This window comes from Cloeon dipterum, chromosome 3 (assembly GCF_949628265.1).
Source record: "Cloeon dipterum chromosome 3, ieCloDipt1.1, whole genome shotgun sequence".
In the NCBI taxonomy this organism is placed as follows: Eukaryota; Metazoa; Arthropoda; class Insecta; order Ephemeroptera; family Baetidae; genus Cloeon; species Cloeon dipterum.
This window is the reverse complement of record NC_088788.1, coordinates 35451458-35468852: the sequence shown is the minus strand read 5'-3', so window position 1 is coordinate 35468852 and position 17395 is coordinate 35451458. Positions and strand designations below refer to the sequence as shown.

Here is a 17395-nt window from a genome sequence, read left to right as displayed (position 1 = left end):
TTTAGTCTCAATGAAATTACGTGAGTAATGAAAGAAAACGTTTTTTGCCATCATGCCGCACTTCAGAGAGAAACAAACTTACAATGTGAGAGAAGCCTTTTAACTTCACTGTTGAAACTTTATTTTGCCTTTGCCATAAACATGGTCTTCTTTCAAGGCTTCAGCTGGAAAAAGTATAGGTCGTTCTCATAATTGTTGAAAGACTGCAAAATAAAAATGCGGCTTATTAGCTTACACTATTGAAAAGAAAATGAAACATACAGGGATATTTAATTTTTTAGAAACATTGAGCCTCAAATGAAATATTTTCTCGGTGAATTTTTTCACTTTTTTTCTCGTTCCGTTCGGATTTAGCAAAAGTTTGTCTGCAAAATGTGCAATCAATGAAATCAGGACCGAGAAACAGTTAACTATCAGAACTTGACCAGTCTCTTTATTTGAAATTATATTTTATTTCCCAACAAATATTTTGGACAGATCTCGACGAGTTGCTTATTGCGTCCAACAATTCAAATTATTTTCAATTGTCGCCCTGTAACGATCCAATTTAAAGCTTTTTATTCTAAATGTCGCTCTCGTAAAAATTCCACAGCTGCGTGCTCGCAAAATTTAACGGCTTGAATAAAATTCGATTCGGCCTTTTTGGAATATTTGGATGGCGCATAATCGTTGTTGGTTTTCCGCGTGGCAAGAGTCAAATTCGATTGTTTTCTCGTCCGGCCGGCGAGAGGATCGTGCAGCAGTCAGCGTTTTCTCCCCTGCCGCCGCTGACGGGGGGCGGCAGCGGCAGCGGTAGGGGGCGGTTCGCCGTTCGCGGTCAACAAGGCCCTCGACACACTCGCACACAATGGGCCTGCAATTTAAAGGGCACCGACCGACCGACCGAGCGGGCGGGCGGAAAAAATTAACCCTGGCTGGCTGGGTGCTGCGCGATGGCTGGCGAGGAGCCAAATTCACCCTTCTTCGCGCCTCAACATCACCTCTCGCACTGCGACACACACACACACACACACACACTCACTCACTTAATCGACTTTTTCGCCTCACGAGCTCTTAATTTGGCTCGAAAATGCGGCCTGATGGGCGGAACACTTCACGCTGAACGAAATTTCCGGCACGACGGAGCTGATATTTCGCACACGATTTGTAACACTGTTAAATCCGAATTTTTACGCAATTTATCTTTCCCTTTATTGGATGAGTGTCAAAGTGCGTTCCCTGCTCTCTCTTTAAAAGGAGAACCCACCTATTAATCTGACAAATGATTTTTTAATGACCATCACACAAGAGTCTAAAAAATGATGGAAATGTGTCAAGGGAACACTTTCCGTTATTTGCGGTTTTCAAAAGAAATTTAAAAATAGACAAAAATAGGTTTCAAATGTTGGCAAATTACATAAAGGGTTGGAAAAACCCGCATATTTAAAAAATTAATATATAAAACTTTAAAAAAATGCGGCAACGTGGTAAAAAACTTTTTATTTTTAAAATGTTTTCACCTTAGTTTTTAATAATTTTTTTAACTATTTGCTCATGTCCTCGACTTGAAAAATTATCAGAGAGAAATTGAGCCAGAAAATTGCAATTTAAAAGAAAATATCTGCACGCAGCAGAGGAATGTTGACCACTCCGACCGCAAATTTTAGATTTTCACAGGGGAAAAATTCATTTCACGCGCAAGAAATTGGTACAAATTGAGTGCTAAAAACCAGTGGGGGAAACCGGGTGGTAAGTAAATGCAACCTTGACGATTTTAGAGTCCTAGATAAAAAATATTTTAAAATTCGGAGTGCCGATAAAATTGGAAAGTTTTTGCAAAACAAATTTCGACAATTCAAATCTTGGGGATTCTGTAAATTTCTTTTGGAAAATCATCTTTTATAAACCACATTTGAACAGTAGCGAAAAAATCCATTTTTTCGGATTAATAGGTGCTCTCCCCTCGTTAGAAAAGATTGGGCCTGGTTTTACGTGCACTTTTATTTCTAGACGTATATGGCGCCGTGGTTGTCGATTTTCGGCGATTTCACCAAGGATGCCGAGATCATGTACAACAACTTCCGTGTGTACGGCACGGGCCTGCTGATCATCATGTCGTTGATCGTTTACGTCGGCGTCACCTTTGTCAACAAATTCGCCACGGTGGCGCTGGCTTGCGTCATCTTCTCCATCATCGCCGTCTACGTCGGCATCGCCGTCAACTTCCAAGGCAACGACAAGCTCTTGTGAGTATGACACCTCGCACTTACACGCGGCTTGACGTAAACAGGCCGTGTGTAATCCGCCGGAAAATAAATAGTTGAGACACTTGACAACGGTAAATTCATGTACGATAAAGATATCTTTCTTCGGTCCAGTAAATACTATTCGCAATCTTTGCAGCAACGAAAACAGCCCTAGGTTTTCCTTATTTGGCCATTATTTTTATTTATTTATGTCTTTGAAATAATATATCTACAGGGAATTGTAATTATAGTTAGTGTAAAGATGAATTGACAAATAAAGGGTCTCGAAAATGATCTCCATTTAAACGCCCAACAACTTTGACACGTTGAAAAACTTCGTAGGCATCTAAAATTTGATTTAAGACTTTAAGAAATTCTTGCATATCGATGGGAACTATAATTCATATTTTTAAGATCGCCAAAATGTGCTAAAATCAATAAGAAAAATTTATAAAAAAATAATTATACGGATTTTATACGTTATTTTTGAGAAATTTAAATTTAGACAATCTTTTTTTCGCCCCAAAATTGCAATGCGCTAGTTTCACGAATTTTTCGGTCAGTTTTTTTAGTAAAAAATTATCCCTTTTAAATATTTATGAGTTTTTGAGTGGATTGAAATCAACTCTCGCTCCCAAGGGGTGAGTTTTGGTCATAATTGCTGTCGTTCTCTATGTTTTCCGCCACAGGAATATCAAATCTGAAGCCATTTTTCATTTAACTTGCACCCTTCAGCTCTACGTGACTTATCTGAAGCTGTTAGAGCACTTAGGGCATTGATTTTTACGTTTAGGTGGAAAATCTATGTAACATATTTGGTCATTTTTATATCTGAATAGTTGGGTTGGCTTTTATGTCAAATAAATAGATTTATGATCTTGAAAAAATTGATAAAATCAACTTGCAACCCAGTGTATGTGGGGGTTTTCTTTTGAGATTGTCTCATAAATCAAGATTTGATCAATTTTTCTTGCGGCCAACAGTATGTGCGTGTTGGGCGAGCGTCTTCTGAAAGACATCCCTCTTGAGAACTGCACCAAGGAGATTGGATCGCCGCTGTGGGACGTTTTCTGCGAGGACCCCATCAACATGAGGGGCTGCGACAGCTATTTTGAAAACAACAACGTGTCCAGGGTGCGAGGAATTAAGGGTCTTGCGTCGGGAACCTTTTTCAGTAAGCATTGAATTATCATTTATGGGCGTCGTGCGTAGGTGCCAAGTTGTCGGCACTCACCTCACGAAAGGCACTGATTCGTATTTATTTAAGACCGCGTATTAACTAAAAACGTTCAGTTCAGTGAATTTGATGGCTGGCAGCAGTTTTTATTGCTCGGATGCAAAGAGTTGCAGACTTGGCTGGCCGTAAAACAAACAGTCGCGCATCACTAATTCAGAGAACGCGATTTATTTGCGCTCTGGCGTGCTTGCCGACCAGCTCTCAGGGAAATTGCGATGAATAAGTAAGAGCCGCCGAGCAAAAGTGATTCGACCGCGTTTTTTGCTCTTGTGCATCCGCAGACAACATCGACAACGGTTTCCTGGAGCTGGGCCAGTTCATCGCCCAGACCAAGAGGCCCGAGGTGATCGAGAATTTGTCCGGTAGGACTTACAACCAGGTCTACGCCGACATCACCACTTCCTTCACCATCCTCATCGGCATCTTCTTCCCCTCCGTAACCGGTAAGACGACCGTGACATTACAAATTCAGAAATTTAAAGAGGCTTGAAACAGTTAATTTTTATTTTTAAGAGTTTCCAACTCTGCATTAATTCAAGATATTTAAAGATCGTCTTTTACGAAGTTTCTGAGCACGTCTTGAGGGTCGAGTGAGATTAAGTGGATATTTCTTCCGACCAAAAAGTCGCGCGAACCTTTTTCCCGCCAAAACAATTTGAACGCATATACGCATGCATCAGAGCTGGTTTGAGAACTTGCAGAGAGACCGCCTGTACGAATCAGATCCAGCCAGCTCTGACGCATGCGCACTTCTCGCAGTTAAAACTGTTTTGGCGGGAAAAAAGTTCTACTTGTGCTACGCGCGTCGCGCTCGACTTTTTGGGCGGAAAAAATATCCACTTTACCTAATCCGACCCCCAAGAATCGATTGGTGTGCACAGAAACTTCGTCAAAGACGGTCTTTAATATCCGTTATTTAAGATCTAAGAAAAGTACAGTACATTTTTGGTTGCGATTTTGAAAGTTAGGCAACATGCACGACACTTTCGCTGCGCCGGTTGCATACTCTTTTTTCCTGCAGGTATCATGGCCGGCTCGAACCGATCGGGTGACTTGGCCGACGCTCAGCTGTCCATCCCGCGGGGAACCATCGCTGCTATTGCCACCACCTCCACCGTCTATTTGTCCACGGTGTTGCTTTTCGCCGGCACAGTCGACAACCTTCTCCTCAGAGACAAGTGAGTATAACCTCGCCGCCTTCCTGCTACATTTAGGCTTACTTTTATGTCCCACAAGATCTGTCTAGCCAAGGTTTCGCATCAACCTCGAGATAACTTTTGCGTCTCCCCCGCAGGGAGAGTGACAAGCCTTGTTTTAAAATTACTGACTTTATACGCCTATATTAAAATTAATGGCAGGCTGCAAAAGCGGAAATTTTGAAGGAAAAAGAGTTATTGCCCTGCACAGTAGCTATTTAGACCTCTTTAGATCTGATAAGCAGTACACTTTCCTGCAAAACATCGAGTTAAAACTGCTGATAATTTCTGATTAATGTAATCATAACCAAAAAAATAGTTAAAGTGGATCAATATAGGGCGACAAATGAAAATTATTTGAATTGTTGAATTTCAAATTTTCTCCAATTTTTTTCGATTCCTCTCGTCGAGATTTGCCCAACAGCGTTTTTAGGGAAACTCTTTGTTGTGAAATAAGAAATAAAATTCAATTTCAAGTAAAGAAACAGTCCTCACACCATTTGAATAACGTTGCAGCCACTTTTCTAAAAAAAATAATCTGCTACTTTGGTCAATTTTGGCTTCAACTGAATTCTAAGGGATCGTTTCATGCATTGACAACAAGCATTTTCAGGATTTTTCAGTATCCTCTTTATGATTGAAAGGTTCGGCCAGAGCATCGGCGGCAAGCTGGTGGTGGCAAACATCGCGTGGCCCAACGAGTGGGTCATCCTGATCGGCTCGTTCCTGTCGACGCTGGGCGCCGGTCTGCAGTCCCTGACTGGTGCGCCGCGGCTGCTGCAGGCCATCGCCAAGGACGGCATCATCCCGTTCCTGCAGCCGTTCGCCGTGTCGAGTTCGAGGGGCGAGCCGACGCGCGCGCTCATCCTCACCGTGTGCATCTGCCAGTGCGGCGTGCTGCTCGGCAACGTCGACATCCTCGCGCCTCTGCTCTCCATGTTCTTCCTCATGTGCTACGGCTTCGTCAACCTCGCCTGCGCGCTGCAGACCCTGCTGCGCACCCCCAACTGGCGGCCCCGCTTCAAGTTCTACCACTGGTCGCTCTCGCTGTTCGGCCTCTCGCTCTGCATCTCCGTCATGTTCATGACCTCCTGGTTCTACGCACTCATCGCCATGGGCATGGCCGGCCTCATCTACAAGTACATCGAGTACAGAGGGTGAGTTAAACTACCTAGTTTTTAAATTAAAAAATGCATCGTTTTTTGGCGGGAACGGGATTTTAGGCCCATCAGGGTGTTTCCTGAGCCCTTGATGGATTTCATAGGGGCAAATTGCAGATTGAACCAATACAGAGCCCGTCAGGTGTCGTTAAAGTGACCATACATACTAATTTAATGATATTGATCGTTCAAGGGATACCCTGACGCCAGGGTTCGATTTATTACCCGTTCTGATGGTCATGCTTGGCCTCAGGGGTGATCCAAAGCATGTTCCGAGGGTAAAAATCAACCGATTGTCCAATTTCTTCCCTCAAAATTTGCCCAAACTAAAAAACACCCCTTTTTAAACATTTTTTTACCCTTTGTATCCCTAAAATTGTTAGATTAGCCATCCTGAAATTTTCTAGGCACGTTGCACCTTCTTAGGGCAACATTTTTTAAACTAAAAAAATATAAAGTCCTTTTTTGAAAAATTTAAATTTAAATTTTTTTTTGCACATTCAGAACTCAAGATAATTATTTAATTTTTGTGAACGCTGAGAGGCTCATTTCTCCCCTTTCCACCCCAATTTTCCTAAAAAAGTACACAAAAATTGGAAAAAAAACTCGTTGAATCACCCCGCTCTTTGTGGGTCTCGAAGGGTCTGACTGAGTAACCATTTTGGTTTTCAGGGCTGAAAAGGAGTGGGGTGACGGCATCCGCGGTCTGGCCCTGTCGGCAGCCCGATTCAGTCTGCTGCGTCTGGAGGAGGGCCCTCCGCACACCAAGAACTGGCGGCCGCAGGTGCTGATCCTGTGCAAGCCGGACACTGAGCTGAATCCCAAGTACAAGAAGCTGCTGGCGTTCGCGTCGCAGCTCAAGGGAGGCAAGGGGCTGAACATCGGCGCCGCCGTCTACCCCGGCGACTACGTGCCCAATGTCACCGACGTGATCGCCGTCAAGGATAACCTGAAGAAGGCCATGGAGAAGGAGAAGGTCAAGGGCTTCGCCGACGTCTTGGCGACTGCTGACGTGCCCGAGGGCATCAGCCACGTGTGCGTAGACCGCCGCTCATTGTTGAGTGAGGTGCGGCTGGTTTAATTGAATATGTGTCGGTCGTTGCAGGGTGCAGACCATTGGCTTGGGTGGCCTCAAGCCCAACACCGTGATACTTGGCTGGCCCAACGGCTGGAGCAAGGCGCGACACGCCCACTCGTGGGCCAACTTCCTGCAGACCGTGCGCACAGTGTCTGCTGCGAGAATGGCCCTTCTTGTTCCCAAGGGCATCCTAGCCTTCCCTGAGTCCACCGAAAAGGTGAGAGCTGTTTTTATTTTATTTTTTTAACAAAATGGATTTCTGCCAATTTCTCTCAAAGCAGGAGAAAGTTGTCCTGAGCCTCAACACCCTTGTGATTTTCGGGTTTTAAAAAAGGTTTAAACTTTAAACGTCCAAATCTCAGCTTCTAATGGTTGGATTTTCAAAAACCGCACACCGCTAGACTCGTCTCAACCTCCCCTAGCTAGTATAAGCAGTCTAAGGGTGCTCAACCCTCTTTTTCGCACCCTAAAAAACAATATATTTAGCTCTTTTTTACTGTTTGTGCTTCTCTGTGTGCGACGGAGTTGAGTGTCAATCAACCTGAAACCACTTCAGTTCATCATTTGATGTGAGGACGAGTAAAGAGATGTGCAGATTTTTTTTAAAATTGACTCTGAGAACACGAGATTTAAAAACACTTATATTAACAAACAAATACGATGTTTTTCACCAAATCTCGGCTTCTTTGCATCAGATTACATAAAATGTAGACACTGTTTGATTTGTCTTGACCTCCCACAATTAACAAAAACAGTCAACCCTTTTTCAGCCCCGTCAGAAAGGAATAAATATACATTTTCACAGGTTAAACGCAAACGATGCGACTATTTGAGCGTGTAAACGGTTAAAAAGATTTCAAATTCAACCTGATAAATCATTGCTCCTTATCTTCCCTAGAATACAAGTGCTAAGCACTATACCCAAGATGGTTGTTAACTAGAAAATTATTGTTTTTCAGCAGAAGGTCATTTTATGCTATTTTATTTCATATTTCATTGCTTAGTTAAATTTTGTCAGTTTTTTCGCATATACATTGAATAAACGTCTTCAGCAACTTATTCCATTTTCATGACCGGTGTGTTTTTATTGTACTTAAGACTCGCAGAATATTTCTAGAAAGAATAAAACATAAATTTTACGACGACAAGGAAAAAGTCGAATGTCATTTCCTGACGGCACATGTTTTACGACTTTTTTATCGACTTGATGGAAAAGTTCTTTCTTTCTTTCTTTCTTGATGGCAAAATATACTTGAGTTGTAAGATAACGCGGCTGCATTTCTTCTCTTGTTCCCAGGTGAGCGGCTTTATCGACGTGTGGTGGATCGTGCACGACGGCGGTTTGCTGATGCTGCTGCCCTTCCTGCTGCGACAACACCGCACGTGGAAGAACTGCAAGCTGCGCATCTTCACGGTGGCTCAGCTTGAAGACAACTCAATCCAAATGAAGAAGGACCTTAAGCTCTTCCTCTACCATTTGCGCATTGAAGCCGAAGTGCAAGTTATCGAAATGGTACTTGCCATTCACCATTCAGAAGACGGTTTTAATTGCTCTCTTTTGTGCAGATGGACTCTGATATTTCCGCATATACGTACGAAAGGACTCTGGTGATGGAGCAGCGCAACCAAATGCTCAGAGAGCTGCGACTCAACAAGAAAGAGTCGCAAGGCGTGGTACGCATATTCATACTTTCTCATCCTCTACGTTGCCTCTTATTGATTGATCATTCAATGGCGAGAGAGTTGCGTGTCGGCTGACTTTGGCGGAAGAGCGTCAGCCGTGTTTTAAAACGCGGCCGTCCTTTCTTTCGCTCGGTCTCCGCCTCGGCGACTCTAATTTTCGAGAAAATTTTCACAGAATTAATGGCCGCAAATGTGCATTCTCTTCTGTCCTTAATGCTTCTCACTTGCTCGCCCCGTCAATAAACAAACTCGCGCTTCCGTCTTGGACTTGGATTGATCAGGTGCAAAACCTGGTTGATTTCAACCCGGACGCCCTCACGGAAGAAAAACTGCCCCTGGTAACAAAAACAAAGAAAAAAAACAGAAACATGCGAGACGTACCTCTAACCCTTTTGTGCATGCCATCAATCTACCTATGTATTCGTTTTGTTACGTGTTTTGTCTCGTTTTTATTTTGTCTCTGCAAAATCCCTTAAAGACGGACCGAACCTAAACGAAGCACATTGTCGTCTGCAGTGTCCTGAGAAGGATTTAAACCATAGCCTCGTCCTAACGACCCTGTTTGTGCTGCTAATCCATGTGTTAGACCTAGAGAGATTTTCGCCTTCGCTTGGCTCTCGACCTGCTGCGCTTGAGCCAAGTTCCGTCGGGATCGTGGTCTGACTGGCTTTTCCAATCGGCAGGTGCAAGCAATCGTGGACTCGCACCACGGCACCGACGCCAAGGCCGCGTCCAAGGTTCGCTTCACGGAGCCTGGCGCCGGCAGCGAGGAGGGGGAGGCGCCTGCCGAGGCCGGTGACGCGCCCTCCTCGAAGACAGGCAGCCCGCTGCCCAGCCACAAGGCCGAAAAGGAGGCCGAGGCGGCCAAAGAGGAGGCCGTCAAAGCGGCCGAGGCCAACGCCAGCTCCAACAAATCGGTCACCGTGTAAGTTGCTTTACGGTACCATTTTGCACTTTCGATCTCGCGACTCTTTGCAGGGACGAGGGCAACGTGAAGCGCATGCACACAGCCGTCAAACTGAACGAGGTGATCGTCAACAAAAGCCACGAGGCGCAACTTGTGATCCTAAACCTGCCCGGACCCCCCAAAGACTCGAGTCCTGAAAGGGAGTCTAATTGTATCCTTTTCAAATATGTTGTGATAATTGTTTACGACTCATCGAGTTTCAGTTGGTAGGAAATTAAATTCGTCAATGGGTACGGGGTGAATTAAATCAAATTTCGAACCGACGCACATTCACCCTGCGCAGATCCAACGTCCCTATTTTTTCCCACGTTAAATAAGTTTTCGTTAGTGGCTCTGTGTCAAAATTACTGAAGCTATCCGCGTCTCAATTGGTGTCAAATGAAAGCGCACGAGTTGATCTACAACATAAGTCGAAACCATGACCGCGGGAAATAAATCAATCGAGATATTCGCGTTCAAAATGCCCCTTTTTGTCTGGGAAGAAAGCTACAGTTTGTGCACGTGACTGCTTGAACCGCGTTTGCTTCACTGCGCTCTTGCTGGGTATGCGCAGACGTCCCTAGTGTCGCCTAGACACAAGCTGTATAGCTTTCTTCCCAGACAAAAATGGGCATTTTGAACGCGAATTTCTCGGTTGATTTATTTCCCGCGGTCATGGTATCGACTTATGTTGTAGATCAACTCGTGCGCTTCCGTTTGACACCAATTGAGACGCGGGTGGCTTCAGTAATTTTGACAAAAAAAAAAATAATTTAATATTTGAAATGATGGGAAAAGTGGATCTGCGCAGGGCGAACGCGCGTCGGTCCGCTAATCCACGCGACTCTAATGTCAATAGCGTGTCAACAATGTTAATGTCAAACTTTTTTTAATTCCCGATATTTTAGAAACTATGCGAATGTGAATTTATGTATCAATTTTCCTTGACCAAATCGCTCGCAGACATGGACTTCCTGGAGGTGTTGACGGAGGGCCTGGAGAAGGTGTTGATGGTGCGCGGGGGCGGCCGCGAAGTGATCACCATCTACTCGTAGTCGGTCGCATTGCCGGCCGCCAACAAACACCACGCCGCCCCCGGGGGCGTCCTCATCCTTGTCTTAGCCGTAGACTGTTCATACAAAGAAACTTTACTCTTTTTCTGCTCTTTCTCACTACGAGACAGACACACACACGCATTGCAATTACCAAGATGGATGTACTTCTACGTAAAACCAGCAGATTAAATATGAATGTCGTTTCGATTCGAGAGCCGCCGGTTCGCGCTGCTCCCAGCAAGATTTTAAACTCGTATAAAACACGTTTTAAACGCTGAACATTACGCATACACACAAACACTGAAAAAGGTAAACACCCGGCGCCGCGTCGAATCGTGTGTTTCGCCTTCTGTCGTTGGGAGGACAGCCAAGACACACACCCATAATACACGCTCCCATTTCCAACCTCTGCGATGAATTACAATGGGCGGATATTTCGATTGATTGCTCACGACGGAAAATAAAATACAAACAGTCGGTATAGAAGTAGCTCGGCTCGGGGCCGCGAGAACCACCCTCCTTGAACGGAGTTTCGTTTTTCGACCACTCTTGTGATACTTCGTAGCGGCTACTGCACAGGACGAGGGGAAACTGTCAAAACCGATCAAACTAGAACGCAGGAATCCACCAGAAAATCTACGTATTTTTATTTACTCAAAAGCTGATGCATTTTGGTTTAGACACGAAGGCTGTTTCTCGTAGTGATATTATAATTTAATGTTTATGGTCAAAACGTAGCGGGTTATGCGTGGTGTATTTTGATTTAGAGCTGCGAAAAGAAATAAAACCGTTATATCATATCTGTCCGACTGGTCGGAAAGGAATCTCGCAAATCTTTGCTCAATCCGAGTATACATGGCCACCCAACGAAATTGGGTGCGCGCGAAAAACAAAAAGAAAATAAGGCAGACGACGTGAAGAAATGTGCATAATATAGTGTCTAATTATATTTTGGAGCGCGTGCATAGTGAATTTAAAAGCGAGCTTCAACGAGATAGGTGGATTGCTAGAAGTCGCCAAACGCATTTTCCTTCTTTGAGAACACCCCGCCACGAGCAAAAACCGATTGTTTGGTATCTTCTTACAGCTGAAACGCCAGTTAAGCGATATGTACTATCCTGCATCACTACCCTCTACCTTTGCTCAAAACAGAGGAGGAACAAATTTCGAATTCTAGATTTATTAAGAACTAAAAAAATCGCAACGGTTTGAAATATTCACTTTTCGACTAAGGGGATGAATAGGGGTTGGGGGTTAGCACCCCAAAAACTATTCAGCTCACCAGAGGGAGTCAAGCCAAGTTTAACGGTGTTCATTTTTTGCATTTCTGACGATTAGAACCTGAGATTTGGCGCTCTAAACATTTGCAAAAATACGAAATAGTCGTATTTTTCGAAATTCAAATTTAAATTTCTCGAAAACGAAGCAGAAATCCACCTTGGAATTTTCACACAAGCTCACTCGTGCTCTGAGACCTCGTTTGAAGGGCGTTTCGGATTTTTAAAGTATGGCGCCAGTTTTCAAAATACAAAAAACATCCGGAATTTTGGAAAATGAGCCAGGGTGACCTTTGACCTTGACCGATGACCTCAATTATAGGGTTTAATCGATCGGGCTTGATGAGAGGAGCTCTACGCACACCTTAACTTTTGAATTGCACCATCTCAAAATGATTTATAGCATTCCCAAAATTCGGAAATAAATTTAAATGTTTTCATACTGAATTAAGGTGGTTTTAAGCACATCTCGACGTGTTTCTATGATCACAAATCGATAGAACCACTCTTCAACTACGAGTGGAGACCAAACAATAAGTTTTTTGCTCATCGTTAGTGGTTCTTATCAGAGGAAAAGGCGTTCGGCGGGTCTTTTGCACTCCGCGCGTATCTCCTTGAGCGTCGTCTCTATGGTATATTTAACCGTTCACGGAAGGCGGCGCTTCCGGCCCGCCGCAGAACTAATTAATTGATTCGGTCAACATAAAGCGTTATTTAAGGACTGAATGTGATGATAGCTCCCTGATTCCCGCCCTCTCAACTCACTCAAATGAGTCTAGTCCACGCTCCTCTCTTATCTCTGTGAGATACACACTGAAAACAAAAACACGCGCGTTCACACACACACACACATACACAATGACACATACACACGAACACAAAGGCGACTCTTGCTAGCTCACTTAAAATCAAAAAATGCCAAATTGTACTAACTGTAGGTGAAATGACAGTGGAAGAAGCAGATTAACTGACACTTTGGCTGTGCTCGGCACTGCCCGCCGCCAGTCGGAAACGCCCGCGCGGCTGCCCCCGTTTTCATGTTTTTTTTTTCGATTCTTGGCCAGACTACGTAGTAGACCCTGATTTCGGACCACGGACCCACGCCCGCGTCTGCTTATTTCCCCTCGGAACGAGAGAAATTGTGTTCTGGCGTTGGAATGTATAGCACAATTGCAACAAACAGAGAGCTTAATTAATTATACAACACGTACTTTTCGCGGTGGGCGGGCGGCGGGGTCTTGGGCTGCGTCGGCGGGCCGTCGAGGGCGCTGCCGAAAGCGATGAGTGACTCGATTGGAGGGGGTCGTCTCGGGGCCCGTTTGGCACAAAATCCACTCTCTCATCGTCTCATCTCTCTTTTTTTCTACTGCGCTCCGGGCCGACCCACGAACGCGCGGCTCTGCGCGCGGGGCCCGAGCAAAATTAATAAATTTATTCACATACACACTCGTAAGTTAATTATAAAGAAGTAAATTAATTAATTCATTAATTAAAATCGAAGAGGAAAATACGGAGAATTTGATTAACGACGCGATGTAGCTGAACGAAAGTAATTAAATAAAGTATTATTATTATTACTACGAAAAGAAAGCGAATTAACATTAAAAATGAAAAAACGTATTAACATATAACTAAGTGTTTGGATGTTTAGGTGCTAAATGTTGTGCTGCTTAACTCGAGATTGATTGATCCGTTAAGATTATTACTCGTCGTAATTGCATAACTCTAGACATGGCCTTTCTCGTTGTTGACACACAAAAAAGGTAATACAAGAAGTGCGAACCCACGTAGCTGTGAGTAAAAGCAGGCTTGGATAGTCTTTGTTAGGCGTTTCTCTATTTCTATCCCTCGATCTTTCTCTATAAACTCTCCAACTCTCTATTCGCACGTACGTACGGTAAACAAAATAGAGCAAAAAGTCTATTCAATGTTGAGGCCAAACTCAAAGCGCATGTTTTATATTAAATTATATAGTATATACGTATAAACACATACAACACACACACTCAGACTCACCGCGCGACAGAGAGCAGGAAATTCGAACGCTTTGAGTGCGGCCGCGAAATTGTTAATTAATGTTGAGACACGCGCATCAATTATAAATATATATTATATTCTGATTATTATATTTCCGATCACACATTGTATTGACTGCATCGATTGATCGCGATTAGTTGTTGAGTTATTAACTAACGAAAAGAGGAGAGCAAGCTGTGTTTGCACCAAAACCAGCCTCTGTGTTGAATTATTAATTGAATTTATTCTATTACTGTTGTAGACACGCTGTTGTGTAAGTACACTGTAAAAATTTTGTCTCACCTTTTTGCGAAGGTGCCGGAAACTGTGACACCCCCTGCCGTCTTTCATCCCCCTCCACCCCTGACCCCTCGTCGGTTCGGTTGCTCGTTGCCAAAGGGGGGCGTGCGTCCGGTCGCCCTCCACCCCGCTTCACCCCTTGACCCCTTGTTATTTGACCCCTCGATTTTCTGTTCTCGTCTCGTCGTCGATCGATGTTTTTCTGTACACAACACACACACAAACACACTCACTGACTCACACATAAAACACACATACACACACACGACAAACGACTTTTTAAAGAGTTTAATCCAGAATAAAACCTCGATGAGAAAAAAAATCGAAAAAACAATAAAAATTGCGTCAAGCCGAGAACATCTGTTGTTTTATTTGGCTTTAATTTATCATAACAAAATCAATTTTTTTGGAGCAATTTAGTTGGTACATGATTTTTTTGCGAAAATTATTGAAAGCTTCGAAAGATGTAGGGATGATTTATATGGACCAACTAATCAAGCACAATGATTAAACCTTAACATGATTGCTAAAAATTGAAACTTTCGATTTTTTCCAAAACTGTCATCGCCAAATCTCGGGTTTAAGCCACCAGAATTAAACAAACTGCGCACCGTTCAACTCATCTTAACCTCCCCCAGATATCCAATGGAATTTGGGTAGATTTTTATAATTTAAGATCATGGTTTTAACTGGTGAATAAGTTCGCTGTAAATGCAAAAATTTTCTCGTTATTACAATGCATGGGGTGGGAAGGAGATGAGGGTTGATCGCCATAAAAATCCTTTTGCTATCTAGGAGAGGTTGATACGTATCGAACGGTGTGCAGTTTTTGCAATTCTGACACTTAGAACCTGAGATTTGGGGGTGACAATTTTTGCAAAAATGCAGCAAAGTGTATGCCACACGTTATACTTATAAATTTAAAAAAGGCAAAAAATATGGTTCAATTGGTCTAAAATTAACAGCTTTTAAAACGGCTTTCTCCCATAAAAACATGAATTTTCTTTATATCTGCAACATCACATAGTGCCAAAAGAATAATAGTGTCTCGGGGCGTTAATTTTTAATTTGCTAATAAATTATTTCAAACCATTTGCCTTTAGTAAATATTAATATTAATTCACACATGTTTAATTTTAAATGAAGACATGCAGGAAGATCAATTGCGTGAGCAGTGCATTAGTGTGATTAATGCGCTTCTGCGTTAGATCAAAGAAATAGCTAGGTAGCAAGTGTACAAATCGCCTAATCATTTTTCCAAGTGGACGTCGCACGCAGGGCCAGCAACTCATTAGTATTCGGGGTCACTGGTGTTTCACGGTCGGCTCGCGGCGAAAGGAAGGCTAGTGTTCGCGTTCCCAAGTTCATTATTCAGCAGAGGGCGGCTGGTGTTGTCGGCACGCGAGCAGAACTCGTCCGTCCCGAAAGTGCTGCAGCAGACCTAAACATGGATCAAGCCCAAATGGAAGCGGCCCAGAAGATGATGCAGCAACACCTGTGGGCCCTTTACGCCTTCAACGCGGGGCTGCTCGTCCTCAAAATGTTCATCCTCGCCTTCTCCACCGGTGTCGTCAGAAGCATGAAAAAGGTCAAGAGCACGATAAGTTCAGTGTGTTGGTCGATAAATTTTTAATAATGATCAACACTTAATTTTTTCAGCTTGGAATAATGTAATTCATGAAGCTTGAAAAGGATTAAAGCATTAGAGTTTGCATCCGTTTTGATCCAAATAAAAATTAGAACTAACGTTTTTAACGCGTGGAAGCATCACGCTCGACGTGTACGTCGCACGGGTTGCATATCGTGCGTTGTTGTCATTATCGACCATCTGAATTCCTTCCTTATGTTACTTACTATACTAATAATACGCCTAGGGTGGACGCTTTTGGTTCCGGAGGCGGCGATCTGTCCAAACCCCAATCGAAAATGAGGCCGAGAAGCTTTTCCCATTTGGGCCCATCTTCCCCCGTGTAAAAAAATCGCCAATACCGCGAATTTTTCCGCCAAACCCGAGCAACCGACGCCTTTAAATGCAAAACGAAGTAAAATTCAATCACAATTGTCATCCGGCCAATTGGTGAATTTAAAAAGAAAATCAAACCGAAATTGCGCAGATTATTTAGGGCATTGGTGGCGACGGTGGCGGACAGGGGCTGCAATTTAACTAAACAGACGCATAAATTAACGGCGAACTTAAGTTTTGCATTCTAAGACACATAGAAGCCTAGTTATTAATTTTTAAATTCGAAAAAACGTGATTTGTGACATTTAAAAATTGTGGTTTTCGGGGCCCAGTCGGGGCCCTATGGGCCGGAGGGTAATGATTCTGGCACCAATCGATGCCCCTCGGTGAGGAGCATCTGCCCGTGTGCGGTTATCCAAAATCGGACCATTTTTCGAATTACTACGATTTTTTTTCGGCTGAAAATTCGAAAAAGTCGAAATTTTCAAAAATTATGAACATATCTAAACACACTGTTCCGCAGGTAACCCCAAACCCCGAGGATGCAAGGGCCATGGGCACTCAAAGCTCAAGCAAAGCAGATCCTGACGTCGAAAGAGTCCGCAGGTACATAAATAATTATCCATTATTGATTAAAAATGTTAAAAAATACAAACTTAATTTTTCCTGGTTTAACAAAAAAGTTGCATTGATTAAAAGCATTTTCGCTTTGATAGGGCTCACCTGAACGACTTGGAGAACATCCCAGTCTTTTTGCTGATCTCGTTCGTGTTCATCCACACGCAGCCGAACTTAGCCCTTAGTCATTTCCTCTTCTGGGCTTTCGCGGCGGCTCGATTCGCGCACAGCGTCGTCTACGCTCTCTACCCTCTGCCGCAGCCAACCAGAACCATCCTCTTTCTCATCGGCGTCGTCATCACTATCTACATGATCTTTGCTAATTTTGTCTTCTTCATGAATCCGCTCGTCCAACCATTCATGATGAAAAATTGAGTCTTCGCGTCGGAAAATAAATTGTTCATGAGTAGCAAATATATCTCATTATCTCATCATATTCTCTCGTTTGAAATAAATGTTATAAAAAATAAATTTAAATGTTTAATAAATGACTCATTGAGTATTCATTAGTTATGATTATTTCATTTTGCCCTGATGTGCCAAAATCTCGATCCTGACAACCCTGAAGGCTTCCAAAGGGTTGAATTGTATGTACTTCGAAAACTCTCAACTTTGCCGTTTCAAAATGTAATGTGGAAACG

At 43.3% G+C, this 17395-nt stretch overlaps 2 protein-coding genes across 5 annotated transcripts in view; both read left to right on the top strand.

Annotated features, from left to right (window-relative positions):
• kcc (solute carrier family 12 member kcc) overlaps positions 1 to 14530 on the top strand; it is a 68756-nt gene extending 54226 nt beyond the window's left edge. For all 4 annotated transcript variants that reach the window (XM_065485777.1, XM_065485775.1, XM_065485776.1 and 1 more), the window contains 13 exons: positions 1990 to 2225; positions 3209 to 3399; positions 3744 to 3905; positions 4484 to 4640; positions 5303 to 5815; positions 6491 to 6853; positions 6924 to 7113; positions 8194 to 8409; positions 8463 to 8570; positions 8861 to 8917; positions 9263 to 9504; positions 9558 to 9697; positions 10489 to 14530. In XM_065485777.1, the coding sequence (XP_065341849.1) occupies positions 1990 to 2225; positions 3209 to 3399; positions 3744 to 3905; positions 4484 to 4640; positions 5303 to 5815; positions 6491 to 6853; positions 6924 to 7113; positions 8194 to 8409; positions 8463 to 8570; positions 8861 to 8917; positions 9263 to 9504; positions 9558 to 9697; positions 10489 to 10580 (2667 nt within the window). In that variant the 3' untranslated portion in view covers positions 10581 to 14530. The remainder of the gene's footprint in view (positions 1 to 1989; positions 2226 to 3208; positions 3400 to 3743; positions 3906 to 4483; positions 4641 to 5302; positions 5816 to 6490; positions 6854 to 6923; positions 7114 to 8193; positions 8410 to 8462; positions 8571 to 8860; positions 8918 to 9262; positions 9505 to 9557; positions 9698 to 10488) is intronic.
• A 771-nt stretch (positions 14531 to 15301) lies between these two features.
• Positions 15302 to 17263, top strand: LOC135940751 (microsomal glutathione S-transferase 1-like). The gene is made up of 3 exons (XM_065485782.1): positions 15302 to 15761; positions 16660 to 16742; positions 16853 to 17263. The coding sequence occupies exons 1-3, from the start codon at positions 15621 to 15623 to the stop codon at positions 17127 to 17129; spliced, it is 501 nt and encodes a 166-aa protein (XP_065341854.1). The 5' UTR covers positions 15302 to 15620; the 3' UTR covers positions 17130 to 17263.
• Positions 17264 to 17395: the final 132 nt, after the last annotated feature.

Coding starts and splice junctions, on each gene's coding strand:
- LOC135940751 (XM_065485782.1), top strand. CDS start 15,621: ATGGATCAAGCCCAAATGGAAGCGGCCCAGAAGATGATGCAGCAACAC. Junction 15,762..16,659: donor TCGTCAGAAGCATGAAAAAG/GTCAAGAGCACG, acceptor ACTGTTCCGCAG/GTAACCCCAAACCCCGAGGA. Junction 16,743..16,852: donor GACGTCGAAAGAGTCCGCAG/GTACATAAATAA, acceptor TCGCTTTGATAG/GGCTCACCTGAACGACTTGG.